This window comes from Apiotrichum porosum (genome assembly GCF_003942205.1).
Source record: "Apiotrichum porosum strain DSM 27194 chromosome Unknown scaffold_6, whole genome shotgun sequence".
Classification (NCBI taxonomy): Eukaryota; Fungi; Basidiomycota; class Tremellomycetes; order Trichosporonales; family Trichosporonaceae; genus Apiotrichum; species Apiotrichum porosum.
Window position 1 is genome coordinate 439,561 of NW_021167113.1, and position 22,482 is coordinate 462,042.

Sequence of the window (22,482 nt, forward strand, 5' to 3'; positions counted from 1 at the left end):
TTCATCCCACTTCACGTCTCCTTCACCAGCGCTCCCCATCAACAACAACAACAGAAGCAGCGAGCACGTCCGTCATGTCGTACAACAACGTCGGTCTCTCGACCGCCCGTGGATCGTGGGTTTCACCTCAGCCACTGAGCTAACCCCGCAGCGGCACCAATGGTTACATTGTCAAGAACACGTCCCAGCTCCAGATCCGCCAGGGTCCCCCCGGCTTCTCGGGTCAGCAGCGGTACGAAGACTACTTGAACGAGATTGCCAAGCCGCCCGTCCACCGTGCGCCTGACGCGGGCATCCTCGAGCACGAGAGGAAGCGCCAGGTCGAGATTAAGTGTATGGAGCTGAGGGACAAGCTCGAGGATGATGGGTGAGTGTCGGTGTTAGGCCCGTGGTTGTTGTTCCCCTATTGCCTGGGTACCGCACAGCTAGATTTGTCCATGCCCGGTTGTCTTGTGGCTACCGAGGTGATTTGGCTCGCGAAGAACAAGACGTGTCGCTAAGGACCACATGCTCCACGATATATGGGGTATGGGGGACTGTGAACACGACATCTGCTGCCCTGCCTTGCCTTCCCTCACTCTGCCAACGTGGTTCCGTTTGCTAACGCCTAAACCACAGTCTTGAGGATGACGAGATTGACGAGATGGTCGACGCTCTCCGCAAGAAGCTCTCGGCATCCAACATGGCCATCCCCGGCCGTCGCGCCACCGACTCGCACTCGGTCGCGGCCGCCAAGGAGGTCGAGATGAACCGTCTCAAGAACGCCCTCGACATCCGCTCCGACCACGTCGAGGGCCGTGCCTTCCACCGCGAGACGGACGAGGAGCGCGCCGTCCGCATGGCTGAGAAGGAGGAGCGCGAAAAGGCCCGTATTGAGGCGGCGCTCAAGCGCGAGGAGGAGGAGGCGCGCCGCGTCAAGGACCGCGAGGAGCGCGAAAAGCTCAGGCGTAGGGAGGAGTACCGTCGCAGGCAGGAGGCCGAGCGCCGTGGCCGCAGGGACGACTCGCGCTCGCGCTCCCCGTCGCCCGACCGCCGCCGCCGTGCTCGCGACGACGACTCGCGTTCCCCGGCTCCCCGCCGTCGTGACGACTCGCGCTCGCCCGCTCCCCGCCGCCGTAGGCCCGACACGCCCACCCCGCCACCCCGTGGTCGTTCCGAGTCGCGCTCGCCGCCTCCCGCTGCTCGTCGCCGTGCCGACTCGGACTCGCGTAGTCCTCCCCCGCGCCGTCGTCGTTCCCCCTCGGACTCGCGCAGCCCGCCCCCGCGTCGCCGTTCGCCTCCCGACTCGCGCTCGCCGCCCCGCAGGAGGCGGGACTCGGACGACGAGTCGGACTAGGCTCTGTTCCATTTCCAGTGTTGATTGAAGAAGAAACAAAAACACAAGCATTCAGATTGCATCGTCAAATCGCGAGTTTTGGAGTTTGGAGGGCTAAAGGGGGGCCTTCGGGGGGTAGCAGTGTACGCTGGTAGTTAGTTTGCGCCACGCCATGTATCATCGTTGTGCTCATGACCATTGTGAATCGTTATAATGGTTACATTGGAAGAAGAGGGGTGGGTATGACAAAGAGGTGACAGAGAGGTGACAAGGGGGTAAAAAGTGTAACAAACAAGAGTGGGTGTCGCCAGGACCAGCACAACCAGTTGCGATGGTCTACCCGCGGACGAGCCTTGCGAGGACACTTGAGCGTGTAAGCCCAGTCAAGAGGAGGAAGGGGGGAGGGCTATACCTACTTCCAAGCGGCATCCTTTGCCTCTGCAGGTTTGGATACATGCAGTCCTTGCAGTTTAGCCCAGTCGAGGTACTCTTCATACGTGGCTTTGGCCTTTACGCTGCCGTACACTTTCATGGAGATGGACTGCCACAGGTCGTCGCCGACCTCGACATGGCCACGGTACCCGGCCTTGTGGATGAGGCTGAGCACTGCCTCTTCGCGCGTCCACCCTTGCTCGGGGATGACGTCTGGCAGGTACGTGGCGGACAGCGAGCGTCCCGTCGTCGGGTGCGGGAATGTAATGTGGATGCCGTGCACGCCGGGTGTCCATGCGAGCGGGTCGGGGACGGGGGAAAACGGCGTCAGGAGACTGACGCCGACGGACAGCGAGGCCAGCTCAGCCGCGCGGATGGGCGAGAACCGGTGGTCTTCGAGGGCGGCGACGAGTGCGTATTCGGCCAGCCCGCGGTCCAGGCGCATGGGCGTAAAGTTGCCTATGCATCCTCGAAGAGACGGTTTCTTGCTTCCTCGCGAAATGTTCCACGTCACAAAGAGGGCACTGGGACAGAAGTCAGTAACCAGGGTTCAGGCAGAAGCGGTGTGGGTCACCAATGTCGTGTGCTGTGCGTTGTGGGTTGCCAACCATTTGTTGTCCCAGAGCATACTACATACGTCATCGAGGCGCGCAGCCAGCCTCGGTTCTCATCGTCCCGCCATCCAGCAGTACTCACTAACGGTCCTTGCCGTTGGGGAACGGAGGGCTGACGGGGTCACGGCCGTCAAACTTGGCGACGAGGACGTCAAACGCGTACAAGGCATGCCCGATTGTGCAAATGGGCTCCTCGGCGGGCGTGGCGGGGACAGAGATGCCAGGCGTTGGGGTGTCACTTGGCGTGAGCGCCGGCGTGGTACCAGTACCGGATGTCGACATGGTTGAGGTGTGAATGGTCTAGCTGGTGGGGAGAGAGGGCAAAAGAGACGAGGTTTGTTTGGTAGACGCTGTGAAGACGGTGGATGACGACGACAAGGTGTACTGGGAGGTGGCAAACGAGGTATTAAAGAAGGAGGAGCGGGGATGAGAAGCAGGTGGACGGTTCCCGGGCTCTGGGGGTGGCGGATGGGGTACAGGGGGGCGGCGGTGGCGGGCGGCCAAGGGGGGAAGCAAGGGGTGGGATAAGCCAGGGGACACGGGGTTGAGGGAGTCTAAATGAGTGGGAACGAGGGTGAATGGACGGGATAAGATGGAGAGGTGGAGGGAGGGATGGGGGAGCGAGGCCGCGGATCCGGAGATCACGCGCCTGTGTGTCCTGTTGCGGCGTGTGACGTGGGGAGCAGCAGCACGAGGATGTTGACCAAGGCGGAGGTGATGGCGAAGGGGGAAGGATGACCGACGAGTGGGGGTCACATCCTCCTCTTACGAATGGGCCAGAATTACGGAGATTATACCCATCTCCGTCTCTACCGATATTTACTTCCGTTACGTTGTCCCCTCCTGGCTGTGAGACGCGATCGGCTGCAGACGACAAAGGGGCCAAGCGAGCACGCGCGCGCGCCGCACACAAAAGGGACTGGAGACGCAGCTCAAGGACGCAGGATGCGCGATTGATTTCACCTCAAACTCGACTTGCTTTCAACGCATATCTTTCGTCTTCTTCCACTCTCCTTTTCGCACAACAACCTACAACTGGGGGAAACGCCCTGTTGCATCCTCGACGAGCCCATACCTCGCTCGCCTCCAAACCCCCTCCATCCACACCGTCCGCCTGACGCGTCTTCTCCGGCGCGTCCCTTCCAACCACTCCCATCACCATGTCGTCCCCTAAGCGTAACTTCCAGCCAACCGCAGCAGAGACTACCGCCGACCACTACGGTCGTCTTCACGGTATCCCCGATGATGTGCAACTGGCTCTTCAGAATGTCGGCCGCAAGAACAGACAATGTGAGTGGGACCAGTCCCGACACCTGGCCGCTGGTCAGCGTCTTGACAGCCTTCCTTGTCGCCTTCCCTCCTCACCAATCCCCCCTTTTTACCACACCTCCCGTGATCCCATCAGAGACCATATGCTGACAGCCCGCAGTCGTCGCCATGGGCCGCCCTCTCGTCCCGACTCAATCGGCCCCTGTCCTGACTTTCGGCAACCAGAACGCCAACATCTTCGTGACCGAGGCCGAAATGTACCGCAACGCTCAAGGTATCATTAACAAGGAGCTTTCGCGTGCCAACGAGGTTCAGCCATACGCGGCGAGCGTGGACGCTCTTGACCTGGCCGGCGGCAGCTCGGGCGGCGTCGGTCTCGGCTCAGACCTCCCTGTCCGCGGCTTCAAGCGTCACACCGAGGGCGACACCAGCGGGTCCGAGTCCCCCGTCATGGTCCCCAGCGGCAGCGCGTCGCCAAACTTTGGCAGTCTCACCCCTGCCGACGACTTCCCCTCAGTCTTCCGCGCCAAGTCGCCGCTCGCCAACCCCGAAATGGCATCGAGGGCCATGCCCCCTCCTCCTCTTCCTGCCGGCCGCATGACGCGCGGTCTCCCCCGCCGCAACCCCTTCAGCAAGACCATGTCCGCCCCCGTCAGCCGTCTCGGTACCTGGTCAGGCATGGAGGTCGACGGTAGCTGGGTGCCCGGTAACCCCGCCAACACGAACGCGTCTGGCGACGCCGCCGAGGAAGGCGCCGCGACTGGACCCGCTGCCGCTGGTGCTGCCTTTGTGGGTCTCTCTGGCCCCGTGGAGGAGGAGGATGGCTTCGACGTGTCGGAGTGGGCCAAGAGCGAGCAGTTCTAGAAACGCTGTCGTTTCTTCACCTTCATGTGGACTCGTTTTTGCGCCAGAGCCAGAGCCCACATGGCCTGGACTGGACTTTTTTCTGTATGTACAATGGCATGAGACGCGTATACCATGGTTCCCTATAGGGGAGAGCGGGTCGTACGTGAAGAAACAAAGATGAGGGAGTCGGCCTCGCAGAGCTTGCACCAGGTGCGCTCGAATCAGCGCGAACGAAGCGGGAGAGACTTCTAGTCTGATGACTGTCACCACCTGCAGGCAGTCAAGTTCAGCGCGGACGGTCTCAAAAGCATGGCTGGATCGGAATTGGAGTCGAGAGTGCTCATCGGGGTTCTTGTATGGCTGTTACGGGATGCTTGAAGACGGTTGCATTCAAGTCCAACAGTGGCCGCCACGCAGCACTGCAAACGTCGTCATCGCCATCGCCACCGCCCACCGGCCGACCGGAGGAGATTGCGGGGGTTACTAACGCCATTTCCCATCCAATTACCCCATCTCTTCTTCCTCGCTTTCCATTCTACTTCTTCATGCGCCCAACCCTCACAACCCACCTCACCCGTATTGCCCATCTCTCCCGCACCGTCGCCCCCCGTCGCGCATCTGCAGTCCTCAGCCACGCCGCCCGTCGTCCAGTTACCGCAGCTACATCTCTTGTTGTCACCTCGGCCAGCATCCTCCCTGGATCCCTCTTCTCCACCTCTGCCCCCACCATGACCAACGTCCAGAAGACTGATAGCGAGTGGAGGGCTCAGTTGAGTCCTGAGCAGGTACGTGTTGGTCGCGGCCGGCTGGCCATGGGTCCATGAACTGGCACACTCCGTGTTGCACCCAAACAGCGAGTCATGACTCTCCACTTGGGTCCCCGCCTGCTATACAGTCCTCGATACCTATAGCAGGACACTGTATCCTGCCACACGTACTGACTTGACAGTTCCGTGTTCTCCGCCAGGCGGGCACTGAGCGTCCCGGCTCGCACCCGTACGACAAGAAGCAGGACACTGGCGTGTACCGTGAGTCAGCGCTGTCAGCTCCAACAGTCACTGCCCAACGAGCTTTCATCACGCCCACTTGCCTTCCTTCCCCACCTTCCCTCTTCTCCACTCTTCCTCTTCCTCACACCTTCCTCGAGATCAATCACTTACAAGGCAGACTGCGCCGGCTGCGACGCTGCCCTGTATACCTCCAAGACCAAGTTGTGAGCAGCTCTGCCTTGTCTGCTTAGCTGACAATCTCAGCAACTCGGGCTGCGGCTGGCCCGCGTTCTTCGACACTGTTCCCGGCGCCGTGGTCCGTCGCGAGGACAGCAGTATGGGTGTTGTGCGCACAGAGATTGTGTGCGCTAACTGGTGAGCTTTGGAGACTCTGGAACTAGCTGACAGCAGTGGTGGACACCTTGGGTGAGTAACTAGCTGGGCTCGTCGCAAGAACACACCAGCCCAGACTTTCACCTGCTCGAGCCGGTGCAGAGGAGAGATCATGTCCAGCTGGGCTGCCTTGACCATCGTACCCAGCTGGATGGAGGGCCCTGCACCCGCTGAACACCCGTGCTCTGTGCTGTCAGCTAACATACAGCCATGTCTTCAAGGGCGAAGGTTTCTCCACCCCGACCGACGAGCGGCACTGCGTCAACGGCATCTCGCTCAACTTTAAGGAGGACGAGGGCAAGTAAAATAAGAGTAGCTACAGTAGTCTATGCATATGCGTTGGAAAGGAGTGGTTTCCGGTGCATGCTGGTTGGTTGGTCCTACCCGAGCGAATGTCGCCACCGGGAGCCCCGCGCGACGCGTCAAAATGACTTTTGTGCGCCAAAGCTCAATGTTGTTGACTTTCGCTTCACTCTTGTTTCTTCCACCATTCATGTCCTCATGACCAACGAACCCACGTCGAGCTCGACAGCAGCCATATCCTTGGCAGGGGGAGACGCTGCTGCGTCCACCACGGCGCAGCAGGCTCCAGCACTTCCTCACCTCGACACGCCGAACGCGTTTCCCTTCCCTTACCCACAACCATACAGCATCCAGCTGGACCTGATGCGCACCGTCTTTGCCGCTATCGAGGACGGCAAGATTGCCATCGTGCGTCAATTGTGTTTGCGTGTTTCTGACACGCCACCCAGGTCGAGAGCCCAACAGGAACTGGCAAATCGCTCACCCTCCTCACATCGACTCTTTCTTGGCTCGCCGCGCACCGTAAACGGCTCGACACCGCAACGGCCGCCGACCTCCACGCGAGGTTTATCGCCGAGGACCCAGACGACCCGCCATGGGTTGTTGAGAAGGCCGTGAAGCGGCACATGGCGGGGCTAAAGGCTGGCGAGGAGGCTCGCGTCGCACGGCTCAGGCTCGCGAGGGAGAGGGAGCGCAAGGCCAGGCGGGATGGAGGCGTGGGCGGGGGCATGTTTAGGAAAAAGGCTAGAGTCGGCGCCGGAGAGGACCAGGAGAGCTCCAAAGGGGACGGGGAGGACCAATTCCTGCCCGATGACGGCGACGTGCAGGAGGACACCAACCTCTCTGCCGAGGTGCGGGCGCTCATGGCGCAGTTGGCGCCCAAGGACGTCGAGGAAGAAGCAGACGAGGATGTGCCAAAGGTGGGTCTCTCTTGCTGGCATTCAGATCTCACCCGCCCAGGTCTACTTTGCCTCGCGAACCCACTCGCAACTCCGCCAACTCACCGCCGAGCTGCTCAAGACGACGTTTCCGGCCGGTAAAGATGGCGTCCCAGAGGACGAAGGAGTCAGCCTCGTGCCGCTGGCTAGTAGGCGGCAGATGTGTATCAACGACAAGGTCCGCGCCAAGGCCCACGGACGCGAGGATAGGTTAAACGAAGCGTGTCTGGACATGCAGAAGAGCGGTTAGTTGTCTGGGGGATCGTAAGCGCGACAGCTAACATTACAGGCGCTGCACGCTGCCCTCATCTTCCCTCCAAAGCTGAAGAAGGCCCACTCCTTGATGCGCGCGACGACGTACTGGCGACTGTCCGTGATATCGAGGACCTCGTCACGGAAGGACGTCGTGTCGGCGTATGCCCATACTATGCCACCCGGCGAGCCGTCAAGCCCGCCCAGCTCGTCACGCTGCCTTACAACTTGCTCCTCCAGGCCAATGCGCGCGAGGCGCTGGGCATTGACCTCAAGAACCAGATTGTCGTCATTGATGAAGCGCATAGTGGGTACTACAAGCGTGTCGCATTCACTGACCCAGTGAAGACCTCATCGATACCATTCTGGGCATCTACTCGGCCACTCTGCCCGCTTCTCGCCTTGTATCTGCCTGTGCCCAGTTGACACAGTACTTGGCCCGCTTCAAGTCCCGGCTCAAGCCACGCCACGCGCTCTGGATAAAGCAGACACTCTCAGTTCTGCGCGGCCTCGTTCGTGTCACCGAGATATACACCGCCGAGGCGCGCAAGGACAAGACCAAGGCCCGCGGCGAGCTCGTCGACGTCAACACACTCATGTCCCGTGTCGGTGGCGGCGGCGATGCTGTCAACTTGGTCGAACTCGTTGCGTACCTCAAGGAAAGCAAGCTCGCTCGTAAAGTCAGCGGCTTTGCAGAGAGCCTCGAGGCCGCTGCAGACAAGGAGAAGCGCGGATCCGCAGCGAGGCATGCGAGCATTGCGGTCTTTCACGCTGTGGAAGATTTCCTCCTCTCCCTAACCGACGCTCGCGACGACGGTCGCATCACCCTGTCACTCGAAGCAGGCGACAGCGTGGTGGTAAAGTACGTCCTCCTCAACCCGGCCGAGCGGTTCGCCGACGTGGTCAACTCGGCGCGCGCCGTCGTGCTTGCAGGAGGCACGATGGAGCCCGTGTCCGACTTCTACCGTCAGCTCTTCCCCTCCATCCCTCGCGACAGGTTTGTTCACTTGTCCTGTGCACACGTCATCCCCAAGTCCAACCTCCTCACCCAAGTCGTCTCGCGCGGTCCGCGCAAGACCGAGCTCGAGTTCAAGTTTGCCAACCGCGGCGACGAGGGTATCCTGGCTGAACTGGGCGCCATCCTCCTCTCGACCGTCGGGCTCGTACCCGACGGCGTGGTGGTGTTTGTCCCCTCGTACGCGTTCCTCGACAAGGTCAAGACGGCGTGGGCGGGCAGTACAGGCGTGCTGGCCAAGCTGGGACAGAAGAAGAGCGTGTTCTACGAACCGCAGACGGCCGCAGACGTCGACGCCACGCTCAGAGACTATGCCCTCGCGGTCGAGGCGCCGAGCATGAACGACGCGGGAAGGCCGCGGACAGGCTCGTTACTGTTTGCTGTTGTTGGCGGCAAGCTTTCCGAGGGTGAGCTGCGTCGTCCACCTTTTCTCTCGGAATGAGCTGACAATCCAGGTATCAACTTCTCCGACCGGCTCGGCCGCTGCGTCATCATGGTGGGCCTGCCGTTCGCCAACGTTGGCAGTGTCGAGCTGCAAGAGCGCATGCGCTACGTTGAGCGGTTGCCCGGCGCGGGCAAGGACGCAGCCAAGGAGCTTTATGAGGTGAGTCTGGGCTAGTCCGGTAGCTGAGATGGCCTCTCTCGTCTCACCACAGCCACATGGAATGGAGTAGCTGACTCGCTGGCGCTTTGCTTCCTCTCACAGAACCTGTGCATGCGCGCTGTCAACCAGTCCATCGGCCGAGCCATCCGCCACGCAAACGACTACGCGACCGTCCTCCTCCTCGACCGCCGGTTCGGCACACACCGTATCCGGTCAAAGTTGCCAAAATGGATCGGCGACGACGTCAAGGTCTGTGATGAGTGGAGCAGTGCGGCGAGGGGGGTGGCGGGATTCTTTAGGGAGAAGAGGGCGAACGGTGGTGGACAATAGAGGCGTGCCATGTTGCGGAGGGTGTGTGGCACTGGGGGCCGCAGGAGCGGTTAGAGAAATGGCAGTCATGTGGAAGTTGCATCCATGTGAACATGCAGTGTGCATCGCATCTACTAAGAGTACAGGCCCCGCACGTATCTATACACGTGCAGTGGGCGATGGAATTATATTCAGAACAAGACGTCAAGATGCAACGATGCTTTGATGATGGGACCGGGAAGCGATTGTGGCGGATGGGATTTTCTAGTTTTTGGTGGCTGCTACTCGTTGGCTCCATGTTTTCGACAACATGTGCAAAGTCGATGGATGGAAGGGCGAGCCATGTAGACTTGCAGCGCCACCAGAGGCGACAAGGGGTACGATCGTTACTTTGTGCCGAACGTGCTCTTCGCTCGCACCCTCGCGCCGATGCGGTAGAAGATGAACGGCAGGGGCAACGTTAGGAAGAGCAGGCCGGCGAGGAGACATGTGCCGCCCACAGCTCCCAGACGCGTGTACAGCTGAAGCCCGAACAGGGGGAATCCAGCCGCGAACGAGGACCTCAGGAAGGAGTTGGACGCGAGGGCCGATGCGGCAACGGGCCTGTACGCGTCGACGAGGTACGTGAACGTCGAAGTAAAGCTGTAGACGATGCCGGCGCCAAAGAACGTGGACATGAGGATGGGCACGATCCAGTGGACGCTCTTGAAGCTCGTCAGGCCCATGAGCAGCAGACCCACGGGGCAGAGGACGGCGCCGTACATGCCGACAACGAGGCGGGACTCGGGCGGGGCAACGCCGCCACCGGCCACCACGGCAGCGCGGTACTTCTTGTTAAAGTAGGGCTGGGTGCCAGCGGCAATGATCATGCCCGCGCCAATACCGAGGAAGGCCATGCCCGTGTCCTGCACGTTGAAGTTGTGCTGGTGCTTGAAGATGAAGGGCACGCCGCCGAACGAGAGGTACAGGATGCCCAGGATCAGGGCGGACCAAAGGTCGAGGAAGAGGACCATGGGCTGGGTGATGAGGAGGACTGTGCGTGGTGGTCAGCTCAAGAGCGGATGTCGCAACCAACCACTACTCACCGAAAGGTGTCTTGACACTGTTCTGAAGGGCACCGATGAACGAGCGGTTGAGGTTCTCGATCGGCGCGCGGTAGCGGTCGTCGCCAGTGGACTTGCGGAGCCTTCCAATGTCAGCTGGGGTACCAAATTCAAGGCTTACTTCTTGGCCTTCTTCTTCAAGAGCTTGGGGTCAAACGTCTCGGGGACGAAGGCTACCAACAGGGCCATCATGCAGCCTGCCCAGATGAGGATGACATAGTACGTCCACCGCCAGTCGGGCTGCTGCTGGTTGATGAATCCCGAGAACAGGGGGCCTGCAACGGGACCGATGAATGGCGCTGCCGAGAAGATCATCATGGGACTGGGTTTCGTGTCAGCGGCGACTTCAATTGGCGGTCGTCCGCTCGGGTCCTCTGCCCGTGTGGTCCTCTGCCCGTGTGCTCCACAGCTTGTACTCACGTCGCGACCTTGGAGTTGTGGAAGACATCGGTGATGGCACCACCTGACACGGAGAGGAAGGACGAGCCGGCAAATCCAGTGAAGAAACGGAAGATCATATGAACGGCGACGTTGGGGGCTTGGAGGTGTCAGCTAATCTTCACCAGGGAAGTCTCGCGTGACGCTTGGGGGAGGGTGGACCATGGATCTCATACTCACCAAACGCGACGGGAAAGTTGAGGAGGAAGAATGCAAGGAAGCTGTAGTGCAACACCGGCTGACGGCCAACGAACTCGGAGACGGGACCGAGGAGGACTGGGTGGTGTGGTCAGTTACCAAAGACATGATGGTCATGAGGCACATGGCGGTGGGTAGTCACTATCGGCAACTTGTGACGACAATGTGTCGGCACCACTTGAGACAGAAAGAAATACTCACGAGGTCCAGTGCCGAGTCCCATGACGAAGATGGAGATCGAGAGGATGCAAACCTCTTCGCTGATGTGGAACGTCTCGATCATACCCGGATAGGTGTCGCTCGCCATTGACGAGCAGCAGGTGACGCAGATACAAGACACGGCAAGAACGATGACCATGGTCCTGTTTCCATTAGCCTCAGGTTTCCAAGAAGACAGAACGGGGAGCGGCGGCACGTAGCAAAAACGCACATGCCCGTAGCCAGAGCGCCAACCCACACCAGTAGGATCGGCGCGCACTTTGTGTGGTGCCACTGGCGAGACGGTCACTCGCCAACTCTGGCCTACTCACCATTTACGCCATTTGGCCTTGTTAAGGGGGCACATGGGGTCGTTCTCGTCGTCCCACTGCACTGCAAAGAGATCTTCGTTCTTGAGAGCCTTTTCGTTCAAGACTTCGCCCGCACAGGAAGGGACGCGAGTGAGGGAGCCGATATCGCCATCGGCCGGCAACTCAATCTCGTGCTCGTGGCGGTGTCCGCTCATGGCACGCTCGAGGTCAGGCGTGAACGTCACTTCGGACGACATGGTGAGTTGCGACGGTGGTGAGGCAAGTCGGGGTTGCTGTTCTTCGTCGGACATGGGTCGTGGGAGATATAAGGGGTGGAGGTTGGTGGAGGGTTGTGGAGTTGTGGGGATCGGGTGGTTGGGTGGCTCGGTAAGCCAAAAGTGGCTGCTGTAGTCGCTGTTGTGGAATGCCAATTGTTGGTGGAAGGATAATCTGGATTGCCGTGTGGAGTGGGTCTTTATGTATCCATCGCGTGTTGGCAGTAGTTGCTACAGACCGTGCGTGTGATAGATAGACAAACACAAAAAACCGTCCATGGATGGCGCAGAGGACCCTTGCGGCGTTCATCGAGTCGTCCAGGGTACGCCGGCCCGGGCAGGTTGACCGAGCAACGACTTTCCGATGTCTCACGGAAGACCCAGAATAAGCCGTGCAGCCTCCCGAGTCTTAGTCACCCCACTTTTTATACTGGTGTTCAGGCGGCGTCATTGTGCATGCGTGCACAGGCGGCGGTAGCGAGGAGCCCCAGCCGTCCGCGGCGCCATCTCAGATTCCCATACAGGGTGGGACTGTGAGAGATTGCTTGTTCACTTGTTCCAATGGGTAAGGAGAATCCGTTGTAGCGCACGCAATGCACTCGGAAGTTCCGTGCGGACGAGATGGCAGGGCCACAAGATGACCGCTAAATGACGTGAAGACGGCCAAATAGCTAATTAGCGCGCTCGAGGCATCCCTCCCATGCCTCCCATGACATGATTGCTGGGGACCGATTAGCAATACGCTTCTGCTAGTTCGACGTTCCACACATCTTGCATTCAAACACGGAGTCGCCCGCAGCTTGCATCTCTTCTCCTACTCCCTCGGTTTCCTCGGCAGTGAGACGACGCAGCCGCAGGTTGGCACACCATGGATCGCATGTCGTGGGTGCTCATCCCGAAACATAAATTGCCCTCACTGGAGCACCAACGTAAAGTGACGCGTGCTCGCATGCTGGCAATGCAGTAGTCGCGAGTGGCAGTGCATGTTGCACGTTGGTCGGTGGGTGTAGTCGGGTGGTGGCGGTCCCGTATCGGAGCAGACCGCGGATGTTTAACATGCTGAGCATAATCTGTCGACGAGTGCGCGTGTTTGGTTCCTCATAGGTCCGGGAAAATAGACACCATGGTGGCGCCGTTGTTCGTGCGATTGTCGTGAGAACGGCCGCAGACTCCGTCCAGTACGTCCGGGGGATCTGTACAATCCGCAGGGCCTGCAGATGTCGAGTGCTGATAGAGGCTTCTACTCTGACGCAGCCTTGGCCTCGTCCGACACATCCGCAACAGGCGCTGGCGAAGGCAAAGGCTCACCAGTCTCGGGGTTGCGGCCCTTGTATCCCAGACACACCCAATACGCCTCTGAGCTCTCGGAGCGTGAAGCCTTGGGTTTGTCCGTCGCCACTTTGGTAAAGAAGGGCTCCAGCTCTGTTTTGCGGAACTCGTTGAGGTCGGGGTGCATAAAGAATTTGAGGCTGGAGAGGAGAGGCGACAATGTCAGCCGCGACGATGAAAGACAACATTATGAGACACCCAGAAAACAGCGTGGGCTGGACCATGTGCTCTCAGACCTTTGACACTTACACGAGCGAACCGCCGGGATAGGAATCCTTCTTAGGCCTGAGCACCACGTGTGCAAAGGTCGTGGCAGCCTGGACCAAATCCAAGCTGCTCTGGACATCACGCACGCGCACGCCCGACATGGCAGCCATCATGTCCGACAGCACCGTATCAGCGCTGCCGTCCTTGTTGAACCCCTTCAGCCCCATGCGAACCTGTTCTTGGACAGAGTGGTCGAAGAAATCGCCCTCGACAACCTGCACACCTTCCAGCTCCTCCATAGGCAGCAGGTCGACCGCCACCACGGCGCCTGGGATGCCGCCGTGGCCACGACGTGACTGCCGCCGGATGGCCTTGGCGGCTACCTGGCTCCATCCGCCCGGCGCAGCGCCGAGGTCCACCACCGCCCGGCCGTGTAACAGGGGGTACTTGCGCGCGAGCTCGCTCAGCTTGAACCCGCTCCTTGCTCGGAGCTGGGTGCCGGCGCCAGTACCCTGTTGCCCCGTGGCTCGCGAGCGCACAAAGGGGTCCTGGGCCTGTCGTGCGAGCCAGCGGTTCGAGGAGGACGACTTGAGCGCAGTGAGGGCGGGGCGCATGGCAGAGTGTAGACGGAGACGGACGGTGGTTTGTTCGTGTTGTTGTTGGCAGACGCTCGTGAACAGGCCAGAAAGTTGGATGAGATCTGGCCGCGGAAGCAAATTACCCGGATGACGCCGAGATCGAAAGCGGCGGTGGAGTGGCCAAACGGGATCGCGTGGATCCACTATTTGGTCTTCTTCTCACCTTCTCCAAGAATCGACAATGGTGGGTTTGACAGCGAACAGATCGTCCTGACCCATACAGGCCAACGCATCGAGCAAGCGTATCGCTGCGGCGAACGAGACCGCCCTGCGGAACCTCGTGCGCAACATGGTCATCATTAATGTGAGTTCCACGCCCAGTTGGTGCTCTTGCACCTCGATATCGGCGGAGTGTGTACAGGATACGGACTTCTGGGACTGTGGAGAGCATGTCACCAGGATATGCGATGTTGCCGCTTTCCTACACCATCCGGGTTCGCCGCAATGGTCACCACGCCTCCCTCCTTCCTGCCCTCCAGAATCATCCGCCCACATCCAATTATCCCAACTAACATCGCCCAGGTCCTCGCCTTGGCTGTCCGATGGATGAAGGCCCGTCGCCACGTCCGTCCCCTGTGGCCCTCTGGTTTCCCGCTCTTCCTCAACGTTATTGGGTTCATCGCCGTCCTGTTCATCTGGCGTTGGTTTGCGGCGATCGGTACCCCCAGGCGTGACGCTAGCGGCATCAAGGTCGGCGACGACCTGGGTGGAAAGGGTATCGTGGAGCTGGCTTGGGATGTGTGAGTAAGAAGAGTTGGAGGAAGCCAGAGCTGTTAAGGCCGTCGTCCGGCTCCTGCCACCTTACCGCCTCCAATGATGTCGCTGACAACCCGCTCACAGCATCTACATGACCTGGATCTGTACCCTCGGCTCAGCCCTTCTGGGCAACTGGGTGTGGTGGCTGTACCTTGCCATCCCCGGCTTTGGCGCGTACAAGGTCTTTGGCATTGCCCAGCCCTTCCTGGCCATGTTCATGCCGGGAATCTTTGGACCCAAGGCGCCCAAGGGTGCCGCTGCCGACACCCCGGCAGCTGGCGCTGCTGCTGCTGGCGAACCCGGCGAGTCCAAGCGCCAAGCCAAGCTCCGTGCCCGCATGGAGAAGGGCGACAAGCGTGTCCAACAGCAGACGCGTAGGCAGGCGCAGTAAGGACAGACAGCAGAGGTTAGAAATAGATGGGACGTTGGGTCATGGTGCGATGCATATCCTATCCTAGCCTGTTTACTCATTGCGAAATGGGTCGAGTAGTAACTGGCGGTCCTGTCTTTTGCTCTATGTCTAGGAGCAGCTCCTCTCTACATGCCGTCCTCGGTGGTGTTCTCGTCGATGACATCGCTCTGGCGCCACTCGGCGGCGGCGCTCGAGACAGTCGCGCCCTTGGCAGCGACGACGTCAAGCACACCCTCGAGTCCTGGACGAGTGACGTCGTCGGATCCGCGCTCCCACGTGCCGAGAATGGCCTCCTTGACGAGGAGCTCGCGCTCGGTCAGACCAGAAGCGGCGAGACCGTGGCTGCGTGCACGCGCAGCGACGTTGGCGCCGCGGCCACCGGTACCGGAGAGCGTGCGCGCGGCAAACACGTTGCGAACGGGGCGAGCCATGGGTGCTGGCGCCTTCTCCTCGCCTAGCATGCTACGTCCGCCGGGCATGCCTGGGCTGCGCTCTGCCATGCGGCCAATCTTGGCGCCGCCAGTGGCATGGGCGCCGTACGACTCGGACACCTTGATGGCGTGGCCGGTGAACTGGTTGAACTGGAAAAACTCGGTGCGGTACTGGCGGTGTGCGTTCTCAAACGCTGTGGGGATCTCGGAAGGGTCGCGCATGAATGTCGCAGCCGAGTGGTGGAGATCAACGAGGGTGCGGAGGGTGCCGATGGGAGCCTTGCCGTTGGGAAGGAAGGGGGCGTGCTTGGCGTGCGAGGCGGGCTTGGGCTTGGACGACGACGCGGCCGACGAGGGGCCGGCACGGGCGGCCTGGCGGACAAGTGTGGTGGCGCGCATTGTTGCGACGGGGGGAGGGAAGGGGTGTTGTGGTAGCGTGGACGGGGTGTCTGTTGGCGAGAAAAGTCAGAACAGTGAGGAGAGGATCGCGGATTCCGAGCAGGCGTAGCAACGCCGCTGGGGAAATAACACGTCATATTGGGACACTCCTCGGCGGAGTTCACCTGCTCTCCGTCGACCTGCAAGGCGCCCCCAAGCGCTACCGTATATAAAGATCTACTGTTACGAGCAGCAATGCCTCTATCTCTTCCTTTCACTCTATACGTCATACGATCTTTTTAAAGTACCTACACATCAGACGCCCCACGGCTGCACGCCGCGCCACGACTGTGCCCACAACAGCGACGAGGAGGACGGGATGATGGAGCTGGCCCTGGCCGCCTCCAAAAAGTTCCAGTAGACCAACAGTGAGTCTTTGGTGAGCCTTGCACGTCAAGGGTTGGAGGTTCGGGGCCCGAGACTGACCGTACAGTGCCTTCAACGCCAACGAGCAGGGATGCTTTCTTCGATTCGACAGAACCCATCCAACCCATCCGAGTAGCGCCCATGTCCATACCTTCCGATGTCTTCCGCACTCCATGCCACATGCACGTCCCTTATGTGCTTCTCACTTCATAATTCATACTAGACCACCTGTCCTTCTCACCAACAGTGTACATGAATACTACTTCTGACGTGAAACCCCATAGTCACAATGTAAAACCGGGGACCCCAGCGGCGATTTACTTATATTTTTGCGTTCTTTTTCGTGCCGTTCTTTACAGCTTGGCAGTACCGGTCAACTGGATCCTTTCGGCCCGCTCCTTCTCGGCCCGGTCGCGCAGGAAGCGACGCAGAATCTTGCCCGAGGGCGTCTTTGGGATCGCGTCGACGACGTGGACACCGCCACCGAGTCGTTTGTGGCGGGCCGCACGGGCAGCCACCCAAGCTTGAATCTCCTTGTCGAACCACGCACGCTTTTCGGCGGTGCTAATATCCTCCTCCGGGTCGATGCACACGAACGCCGTCGGCAGCTCGGTAGCCTGCGATGCGTCGTACACACCCACAACGCCGACGTCCTTGATCTTTGGGTGGGTGAGGAGAAGAGCCTCGAGCTCGGCCGGAGGGACCTGGAAACCCTTGTACTTGATCAACTCCTTGACGCGGTCCACAACTTTGTACCACCCGGCGTTGTCCCGAATCAACACGTCGCCCGTGATGAACCAGTCACCGTCCATCGTCTTGGCCGTTGCCTCGGGGTTGTTGTGGTATCCCTTCATGACGCATGGGCCCCGCAGGTACAGCTCGCCGGGTTGACCTTCTTCGGCATCCTTGCCTGTTGCTGGGTCCACCAGGCGAGCCTGGTAGTATGGCAAGAGACGTCCAACCCAACCTTCTCGGCCTGCGACTGCCTCTTCTCCGCAGAATATATGACAAATGGGGGACGTCTCGGTCAACCCATAGCCTTGCGTGATGCGACAGTGAGGCAGACGGGCGAGGAAGGCGTCAATGAGGTCCTTGCCGAGTGGAGCAGCGGCGGACATGAGCGTTCGGAGCGACGAAAGGTCGAATTTGGGCAAGTGCTCCGAATTGAGCAGCACAATGACAATGGGCGGAACGATGAGGGTGTGCACAACCTTGAACTGGAAGGGTTAGCGGTGGTAACGTGCTGTGTGGCCTGTATCGCATAACTTACCTTCTCCAGCGCACGCAGGCAGGCAATTTCGTCGAACCTGGGGAGAATAACGGCACATGCGCCGACCGAGAACGGCTGCTGAAGAACCATGGTGACGCCATACGTGTGCGAGAGGGGCACAAAGCCAAGCATCCTGTCGTTGGGACCAAGCTTCTGGTAGCTAGGTTTGAGGCATTGCATCTGGGACGTAAAGTTCCAGTGGGTCGACATGACACCCTTCGGCAGACCGGTCGTGCCGGACGAGTAGCACAGGAACTGCGTGTCGTGGATTTGTTCTCCCGAGAACGCCTCCGCACGGCCAGGCATGAGATAGAGCTCCGATACGCACTTGTACCTGCTCGGCTGGGGCTTGTCCTTTGGCAGACAGAGCAGGATGACGTGCGAGTCGGGGATGGGCTTGTCGACCATGGGTCGGGCCTTGTCCAAGTTCTCCAGCAGCCACGGCTCGGTGAAGATTACTGTCGAGCCAGAGTTGTTGATCTGGTAGGCCAGCTCTTTGGGCGAGAACGCATAGTTGGCGGGCGAGATGGTCATGCCAGCCGCCATGCATCCCCAAGCGGCCTGGATCCACTCGAGCGAGTTGAGACCCCAGATACAGGTCGTGTCGCCGCGCTTGACGCCAAGCTTGCGGAGACCAGTGACCATGCGCAAGCTGTCGTTCTTGACGTCGGCGCGGCTGAGTGTACGACCCGTCACGCCGTCGATGTACGCCGGGAGCGCTGGGTCAAACTCGGGCCTCTCGGGGTGGTGAAAGTGCCAAGTACCGCATTTTGGGAGCGGAGGTTCGGGATAGTCGGAGACGTAGGGCATGGTGCGTATGGATGAGCAGCTGGGAGAGTGGGTGATGGGTATGGGTAGCAAGCTGCCAGAGCTGCGCGGGCGAGTGGGCAAGAGTGTGCTCACCAGGGGTGACCTTCGAGTACTCTTTATAGGGAGTGATCCCACCTCGATCGCGGCGCCCGGCGAGCCGCCGCTGTTCGTCTCTTCCACTGCTCGCTCGGTATTGAGGCTCAACTGTTGCCGAGGAGCCTCCAGGAAGCAGGCTGCGCGTTTCTCCACGGTGATCACGCGGTCGAGCATGGCAATACTGCTCGGGTGCCCCGACAGCCGACCGCAAGGGCCCCACATATGCGAGCTGCACAGACAGCAAGGCACGATGCGGGTCAACCAAGGTGTGCGATGGTGCGGCCAATGTGCGGCGAGGGGCTGGAGTGTCTGCTATCCGCGCGGCGATTCCGTGGATCCCGGCAGGTGGGCGGAGTGAACAGCATGGACGTCGTCGTCGTTGACGGCTTCCTGCACACTCTTGGCACAGATTGCCGAAATACCCCACACGAACCGAGAGTACCGGATATCTCGCACAGTTGTCATGGCCGCAAAGGCTTGGCTCAACCTCCACCGGGACACCAGGGGGCGATTTAAGCACGACCAAAAGCAACATACGAAAGGGGTACAAGTACAAGGTGTGGGTACGGCGACTGTGCCGGCGTGTGACGATGTAGGCGGGCCACCGATATTGCGTTGCTGCCCATCACCGATCGCCTGTTGACCGGTTGTGGACGGTGGGTGGGCGTGGGGTTCTGTGGGGTAGGCGGAGGAAGCCGACAATCACATTACGTAAATACAATTGGTCATAACCCCTAATCCCACGTCATTTCAAAAAGTTGACCGTTATCAGTCGTTGAGATTTCAGTTCGCATCCTCGTCCAGGTGGGTGCTCGGGGCAGCTTTTGGTCGTCACCACAGACAGCGTCGACAACAACCATTCGAGGCATTCTGGGAACGGGAGCCCCCAGACAGCTGTAACCACCTCTTTCCTTGAAACTTGTCCGCCATGGAAAAAGTCCAGTTCCAGCTCGAATCGACGCTCCCAGAGCTCAAGGACCTCTACGAGAAGGGCCTGTTCTCCAAGCACGAGATCGACCAGATCACCAAGCGTCGTACCCAGTTTGAGACTGCCCTCATTCGCCGCGTCACTCGCAAGAATGACTTTTTCCAGTACGCAGAGTACGAGATCAACCTCGAGCGTCTGAGGAAAGTTCGCTGGAAGAAGCTCAGTGAGTCGTTACGTGGTGTTGTTGACGATAGGACGCTGACCACCGGTTTCCAGAGTACCACATTAACCCTCCTCCACCTTCGGCGTCAACGTACTCGCTGCCGCGTCGTACTCTGTACATTCTGAAGCGCGCCACAGCCAAGTTCCCCGGCGACCTGGCTGTCTGGCTCGCCTATGTCGAGTATGCGGCACGCGAGGGAATGACCAAGGTCGTTGCCAAGGGCCTCAACTCTGCTCTGCAGCACCACCCTCTCTCGCCCACTCTTTATCTCCTCCTTTCCTACCACCACCTTCACCCCGGAGCTCCCCTCCCGCGCTCCTCCATCCCGTCCACCTCTCGCCTGGACCTTCCCTCGGCTCGTGACCAGGACGACTCGACAGCCGCCGCCTCGGCCTTTGCTCTCGAGGGTACCCAGCCCGCGCGTACCACTTTGCTCCTCGGTCTCCGTGTCTTGCCCCGGTCACATACCTTGTGGCGCGAGTACGTCAAGCTCGAGCTGGGATGGGTGGAGGCTCTGCGTCGTCGTTGGCGTCTGCTGGGCATCGACCTCAAGAAGGGTGCCGATGCCGAGACAGACGAGAACTTTGATGGCGACGCTGCCGCTCTGGCTGGTGGTGACGGAGCGTTTGGCGAGGAGGGAGAAGAGGCACGTCGTGCTATTCTCTCGGGCCAGCTTGTGGTCCACGCCCTCGAGCAGGCGCTCAAGGAGGTCCCCGCCAAGGGCCACGAGGAGGACCAGGGCGAGCTGTTGGATGGTGTCGCGTTCCGCACCAACATGCTCACCATGTTGAGGTCTTACCCTTCGCCACTGCGCAAGAAGGCCCTCGGTGTCGTGTATGCCGACTTGGAGAAGATTGCTGCTGCTGGCGGTGTTGAGGGCTCCAACGCACGACTCGCCCTCACCATCCGTTCACTGTACGACCGCGAGTACGAGGCTGGCGAGCCCAAGATCGACGGCCCGGTGGTCGCCGGCGTCGAGCTTGTCGAAGCCCTCGGTGCTATTGGAAAGGAGATCCGCTCCGTGGCCAAGAAGGCCGGTCCCGAGTTTGTCAACGCCGCCGGCCTTTGGCTTGCGGACCACATCGCCCAGTGCGGCGACAACGCCGACCTCGAGCGCTACCTCTTCTCCACTCTCAAGGCCCTTACAAAGGCCTCGCTCTCGCCGTCGGCCGCTCTTCTTGCTCGCCACCTCGAGCTCGTTTCTCGCCTCGACGCGGATGCCTACCTGACTACTGCCCGCTCCCACGTTGCGCAGCACCCCACCTCCCCGATCCTCCAGCTCGCCCGCTTGCGCGCCGAGGTGGCCGAGACCGACATCGCCACTGTGCGCAAGGCCTGCGCTGACGCTGCCGCCGACGCGACCGCCTCATCTCTCTCGCCCGAGGACCAGCGTGCCGTCATTGCCCTCTGGACTACCTGGGCCGCCTGGGAGGAGACTCAGGGTGCCGAGAACCCGCACTGGAAGAAGCTCCTGCGCGACTCGCTCCGTCTCGGCGCGGGTATCCCAGACCTGCACTCGTCCATGCTTGCATCTTACTACGGTGCACGTGTGCGTAGCGGTATGACACCCGCAAAGGCCCTCGAAGTCGTCATTGCTGGCTACCAGCCCACGGCTGCTTTCTTCGCCCTCGCCTTCCCGCTCCTTGCCGAGCTCAACGGCGCACACGCTCCCCTCGCCAAGCTCTACGGCGCCTGGCGTGCCGCCTGCCGTACGTCTGAAGAGCGCGTGTCGGCCGTCTTGACCTGGGCCGAGTGGCTGCTCGAAAGGAGTAAGGGCCGCGAGGCTTATGACGCTGTCGAGACGGTCCGCCGTGAGGCCCGTGGCGATGAGGCTGAGATTGGCCGTTTGGAGGCCGGCTGGAAGGGACTGTTGGATGAGGTTGAGCGTCGGGCTGCTGGGGATGAGGACATGGAAGAGGATGAGAGCAGTGGAAGTGACGAGGAGAGCGACGAAGAGGAGGAGTCCGGAGACGAGTCGGGAGAGGAGGAGGCCTCCGGCTCGGACGACGACGAGGAGAGCGAGGACGACGACATGAGCGGCGGCTTTGAGATTGCCATGTAGACTAGCCCCATCCTCCATTCCATATATCCTGCATGCGATGCCATCAGTCAGACTCCCAAAACCAGGAGCATAACGAGGCGAGGACGAAGCGGTCGGTTTCTGGTCGAAGGCCCGGACCCACTCTGTCCCGCACGACCCAACGTCAACTTTGGGTCGCCAAATGACGCGCTAGCGTCAGGTTGACTGTATTTGTCTAGTTCATCTCATCTCATCCATCCCATCTCACCCATGTCCGCCGAACTCGCCGAGCTTGGCAGCGAGCTCGGCATACGTTCTGCCCGTGCAATGTTCGCAGCAATGTCGACGCATGCAGCGGCTATCACGCGCTCCAGCAGCCCCACCACTGCAGCGCCCGAAGGTGGTCCAAGCACCTCCACAGGCGGCGGCGTCAACTCACCACCCGCTAGCATCTCGTCTTCCTCCTCGTCCGACTCGCCACCACGTAACGCGACACTTCCTGCACAACCACAGACCCCTACGAGGCCGCGTGCAGTGGGGATATACTCCCCGCTGGCAGCTACCTCGTGCACGCCGCCGACCTCGCCCGCGCGTCGCGGCCAACTACACCCTTTCTTCCAGCGCCGCGCGCCTCCCCCGCCAGCGAGGATGCCGCGCCTCGTGGCCGAGTACGCCAGTTCCAGCTCGGAGGCATGTAGCCAGGAGAGCAGGGCGAGCGAAAGTTCATGGGGCAGCGGAAATGAGAGCCCATCCGGG

General features: G+C 60.4%; 12 protein-coding genes across 12 annotated transcripts; 7 read left to right on the forward strand and 5 right to left on the reverse strand.

The window, feature by feature from the left end:
- Positions 1–74: 74 nt before the first annotated feature.
- CWC21 (RNA-splicing factor) lies at positions 75–1,336 on the forward strand (the record flags this gene model as incomplete). Its single annotated transcript, XM_028623285.1, has 3 exons — positions 75–115; positions 152–367; positions 619–1,336. The coding sequence occupies 3 exons, from the start codon at positions 75–77 to the stop codon at positions 1,334–1,336; spliced, it is 975 nt and encodes a 324-aa protein (XP_028476218.1).
- Positions 1,337–1,727: 391 nt separating this feature from the next.
- EHS24_007956 (uncharacterized protein) lies at positions 1,728–2,643 on the reverse strand (the record flags this gene model as incomplete). Its single annotated transcript, XM_028623286.1, has 2 exons — positions 1,728–2,271; positions 2,444–2,643. The coding sequence occupies 2 exons, from the start codon at positions 2,641–2,643 to the stop codon at positions 1,728–1,730; spliced, it is 744 nt and encodes a 247-aa protein (XP_028476219.1).
- Positions 2,644–3,521: 878 nt separating this feature from the next.
- On the forward strand, positions 3,522–4,494 carry EHS24_007957 (uncharacterized protein; the record flags this gene model as incomplete). The annotated part of the gene is made up of 2 exons (XM_028623287.1): positions 3,522–3,651; positions 3,791–4,494. 2 exons carry the CDS (start codon positions 3,522–3,524, stop codon positions 4,492–4,494), a joined length of 834 nt encoding a protein of 277 aa, XP_028476220.1.
- A 527-nt stretch (positions 4,495–5,021) lies between these two features.
- On the forward strand, positions 5,022–6,163 carry MSRB2 (Peptide methionine sulfoxide reductase B2, chloroplastic; the record flags this gene model as incomplete). Its single annotated transcript, XM_028623288.1, has 6 exons — positions 5,022–5,261; positions 5,426–5,504; positions 5,644–5,689; positions 5,730–5,840; positions 5,877–5,891; positions 6,067–6,163. 6 exons carry the CDS (start codon positions 5,022–5,024, stop codon positions 6,161–6,163), a joined length of 588 nt encoding a protein of 195 aa, XP_028476221.1.
- A 196-nt stretch (positions 6,164–6,359) lies between these two features.
- On the forward strand, positions 6,360–9,300 carry CHL1 (ATP-dependent DNA helicase chl1; the record flags this gene model as incomplete). The annotated part of the gene is made up of 7 exons (XM_028623289.1): positions 6,360–6,569; positions 6,611–7,081; positions 7,122–7,344; positions 7,389–7,658; positions 7,700–8,773; positions 8,822–8,970; positions 9,073–9,300. The coding sequence occupies 7 exons, from the start codon at positions 6,360–6,362 to the stop codon at positions 9,298–9,300; spliced, it is 2,625 nt and encodes an 874-aa protein (XP_028476222.1).
- Positions 9,301–9,665: 365 nt separating this feature from the next.
- EHS24_007960 (uncharacterized protein) lies at positions 9,666–11,838 on the reverse strand (the record flags this gene model as incomplete). Its single annotated transcript, XM_028623290.1, has 7 exons — positions 9,666–10,312; positions 10,365–10,465; positions 10,504–10,704; positions 10,803–10,920; positions 11,001–11,096; positions 11,220–11,380; positions 11,549–11,838. 7 exons carry the CDS (start codon positions 11,836–11,838, stop codon positions 9,666–9,668), a joined length of 1,614 nt encoding a protein of 537 aa, XP_028476223.1.
- Positions 11,839–13,042: 1,204 nt separating this feature from the next.
- Positions 13,043–13,952, reverse strand: MRM2 (2' O-ribose methyltransferase; the record flags this gene model as incomplete). The annotated part of the gene is made up of 2 exons (XM_028623291.1): positions 13,043–13,271; positions 13,381–13,952. The coding sequence occupies 2 exons, from the start codon at positions 13,950–13,952 to the stop codon at positions 13,043–13,045; spliced, it is 801 nt and encodes a 266-aa protein (XP_028476224.1).
- A 205-nt stretch (positions 13,953–14,157) lies between these two features.
- On the forward strand, positions 14,158–15,123 carry EHS24_007962 (uncharacterized protein; the record flags this gene model as incomplete). Its single annotated transcript, XM_028623292.1, has 4 exons — positions 14,158–14,160; positions 14,200–14,280; positions 14,499–14,716; positions 14,817–15,123. The coding sequence occupies 4 exons, from the start codon at positions 14,158–14,160 to the stop codon at positions 15,121–15,123; spliced, it is 609 nt and encodes a 202-aa protein (XP_028476225.1).
- A 146-nt stretch (positions 15,124–15,269) lies between these two features.
- Positions 15,270–15,974, reverse strand: EHS24_007963 (uncharacterized protein; the record flags this gene model as incomplete). The annotated part of the gene is made up of 1 exon (XM_028623293.1): positions 15,270–15,974. One exon carries the CDS (start codon positions 15,972–15,974, stop codon positions 15,270–15,272), a length of 705 nt encoding a protein of 234 aa, XP_028476226.1.
- Positions 15,975–16,732: 758 nt separating this feature from the next.
- On the reverse strand, positions 16,733–18,459 carry EHS24_007964 (uncharacterized protein; the record flags this gene model as incomplete). Its single annotated transcript, XM_028623294.1, has 2 exons — positions 16,733–17,596; positions 17,650–18,459. 2 exons carry the CDS (start codon positions 18,457–18,459, stop codon positions 16,733–16,735), a joined length of 1,674 nt encoding a protein of 557 aa, XP_028476227.1.
- A 1,024-nt stretch (positions 18,460–19,483) lies between these two features.
- UTP6 (U3 snoRNP protein) lies at positions 19,484–21,768 on the forward strand (the record flags this gene model as incomplete). The annotated part of the gene is made up of 2 exons (XM_028623295.1): positions 19,484–19,706; positions 19,760–21,768. 2 exons carry the CDS (start codon positions 19,484–19,486, stop codon positions 21,766–21,768), a joined length of 2,232 nt encoding a protein of 743 aa, XP_028476228.1.
- Positions 21,769–21,996: 228 nt separating this feature from the next.
- On the forward strand, positions 21,997–22,424 carry EHS24_007966 (uncharacterized protein; the record flags this gene model as incomplete). Its single annotated transcript, XM_028623296.1, has 2 exons — positions 21,997–22,210; positions 22,240–22,424. 2 exons carry the CDS (start codon positions 21,997–21,999, stop codon positions 22,422–22,424), a joined length of 399 nt encoding a protein of 132 aa, XP_028476229.1.
- Between the last annotated feature and the right edge of the window lie 58 nt (positions 22,425–22,482).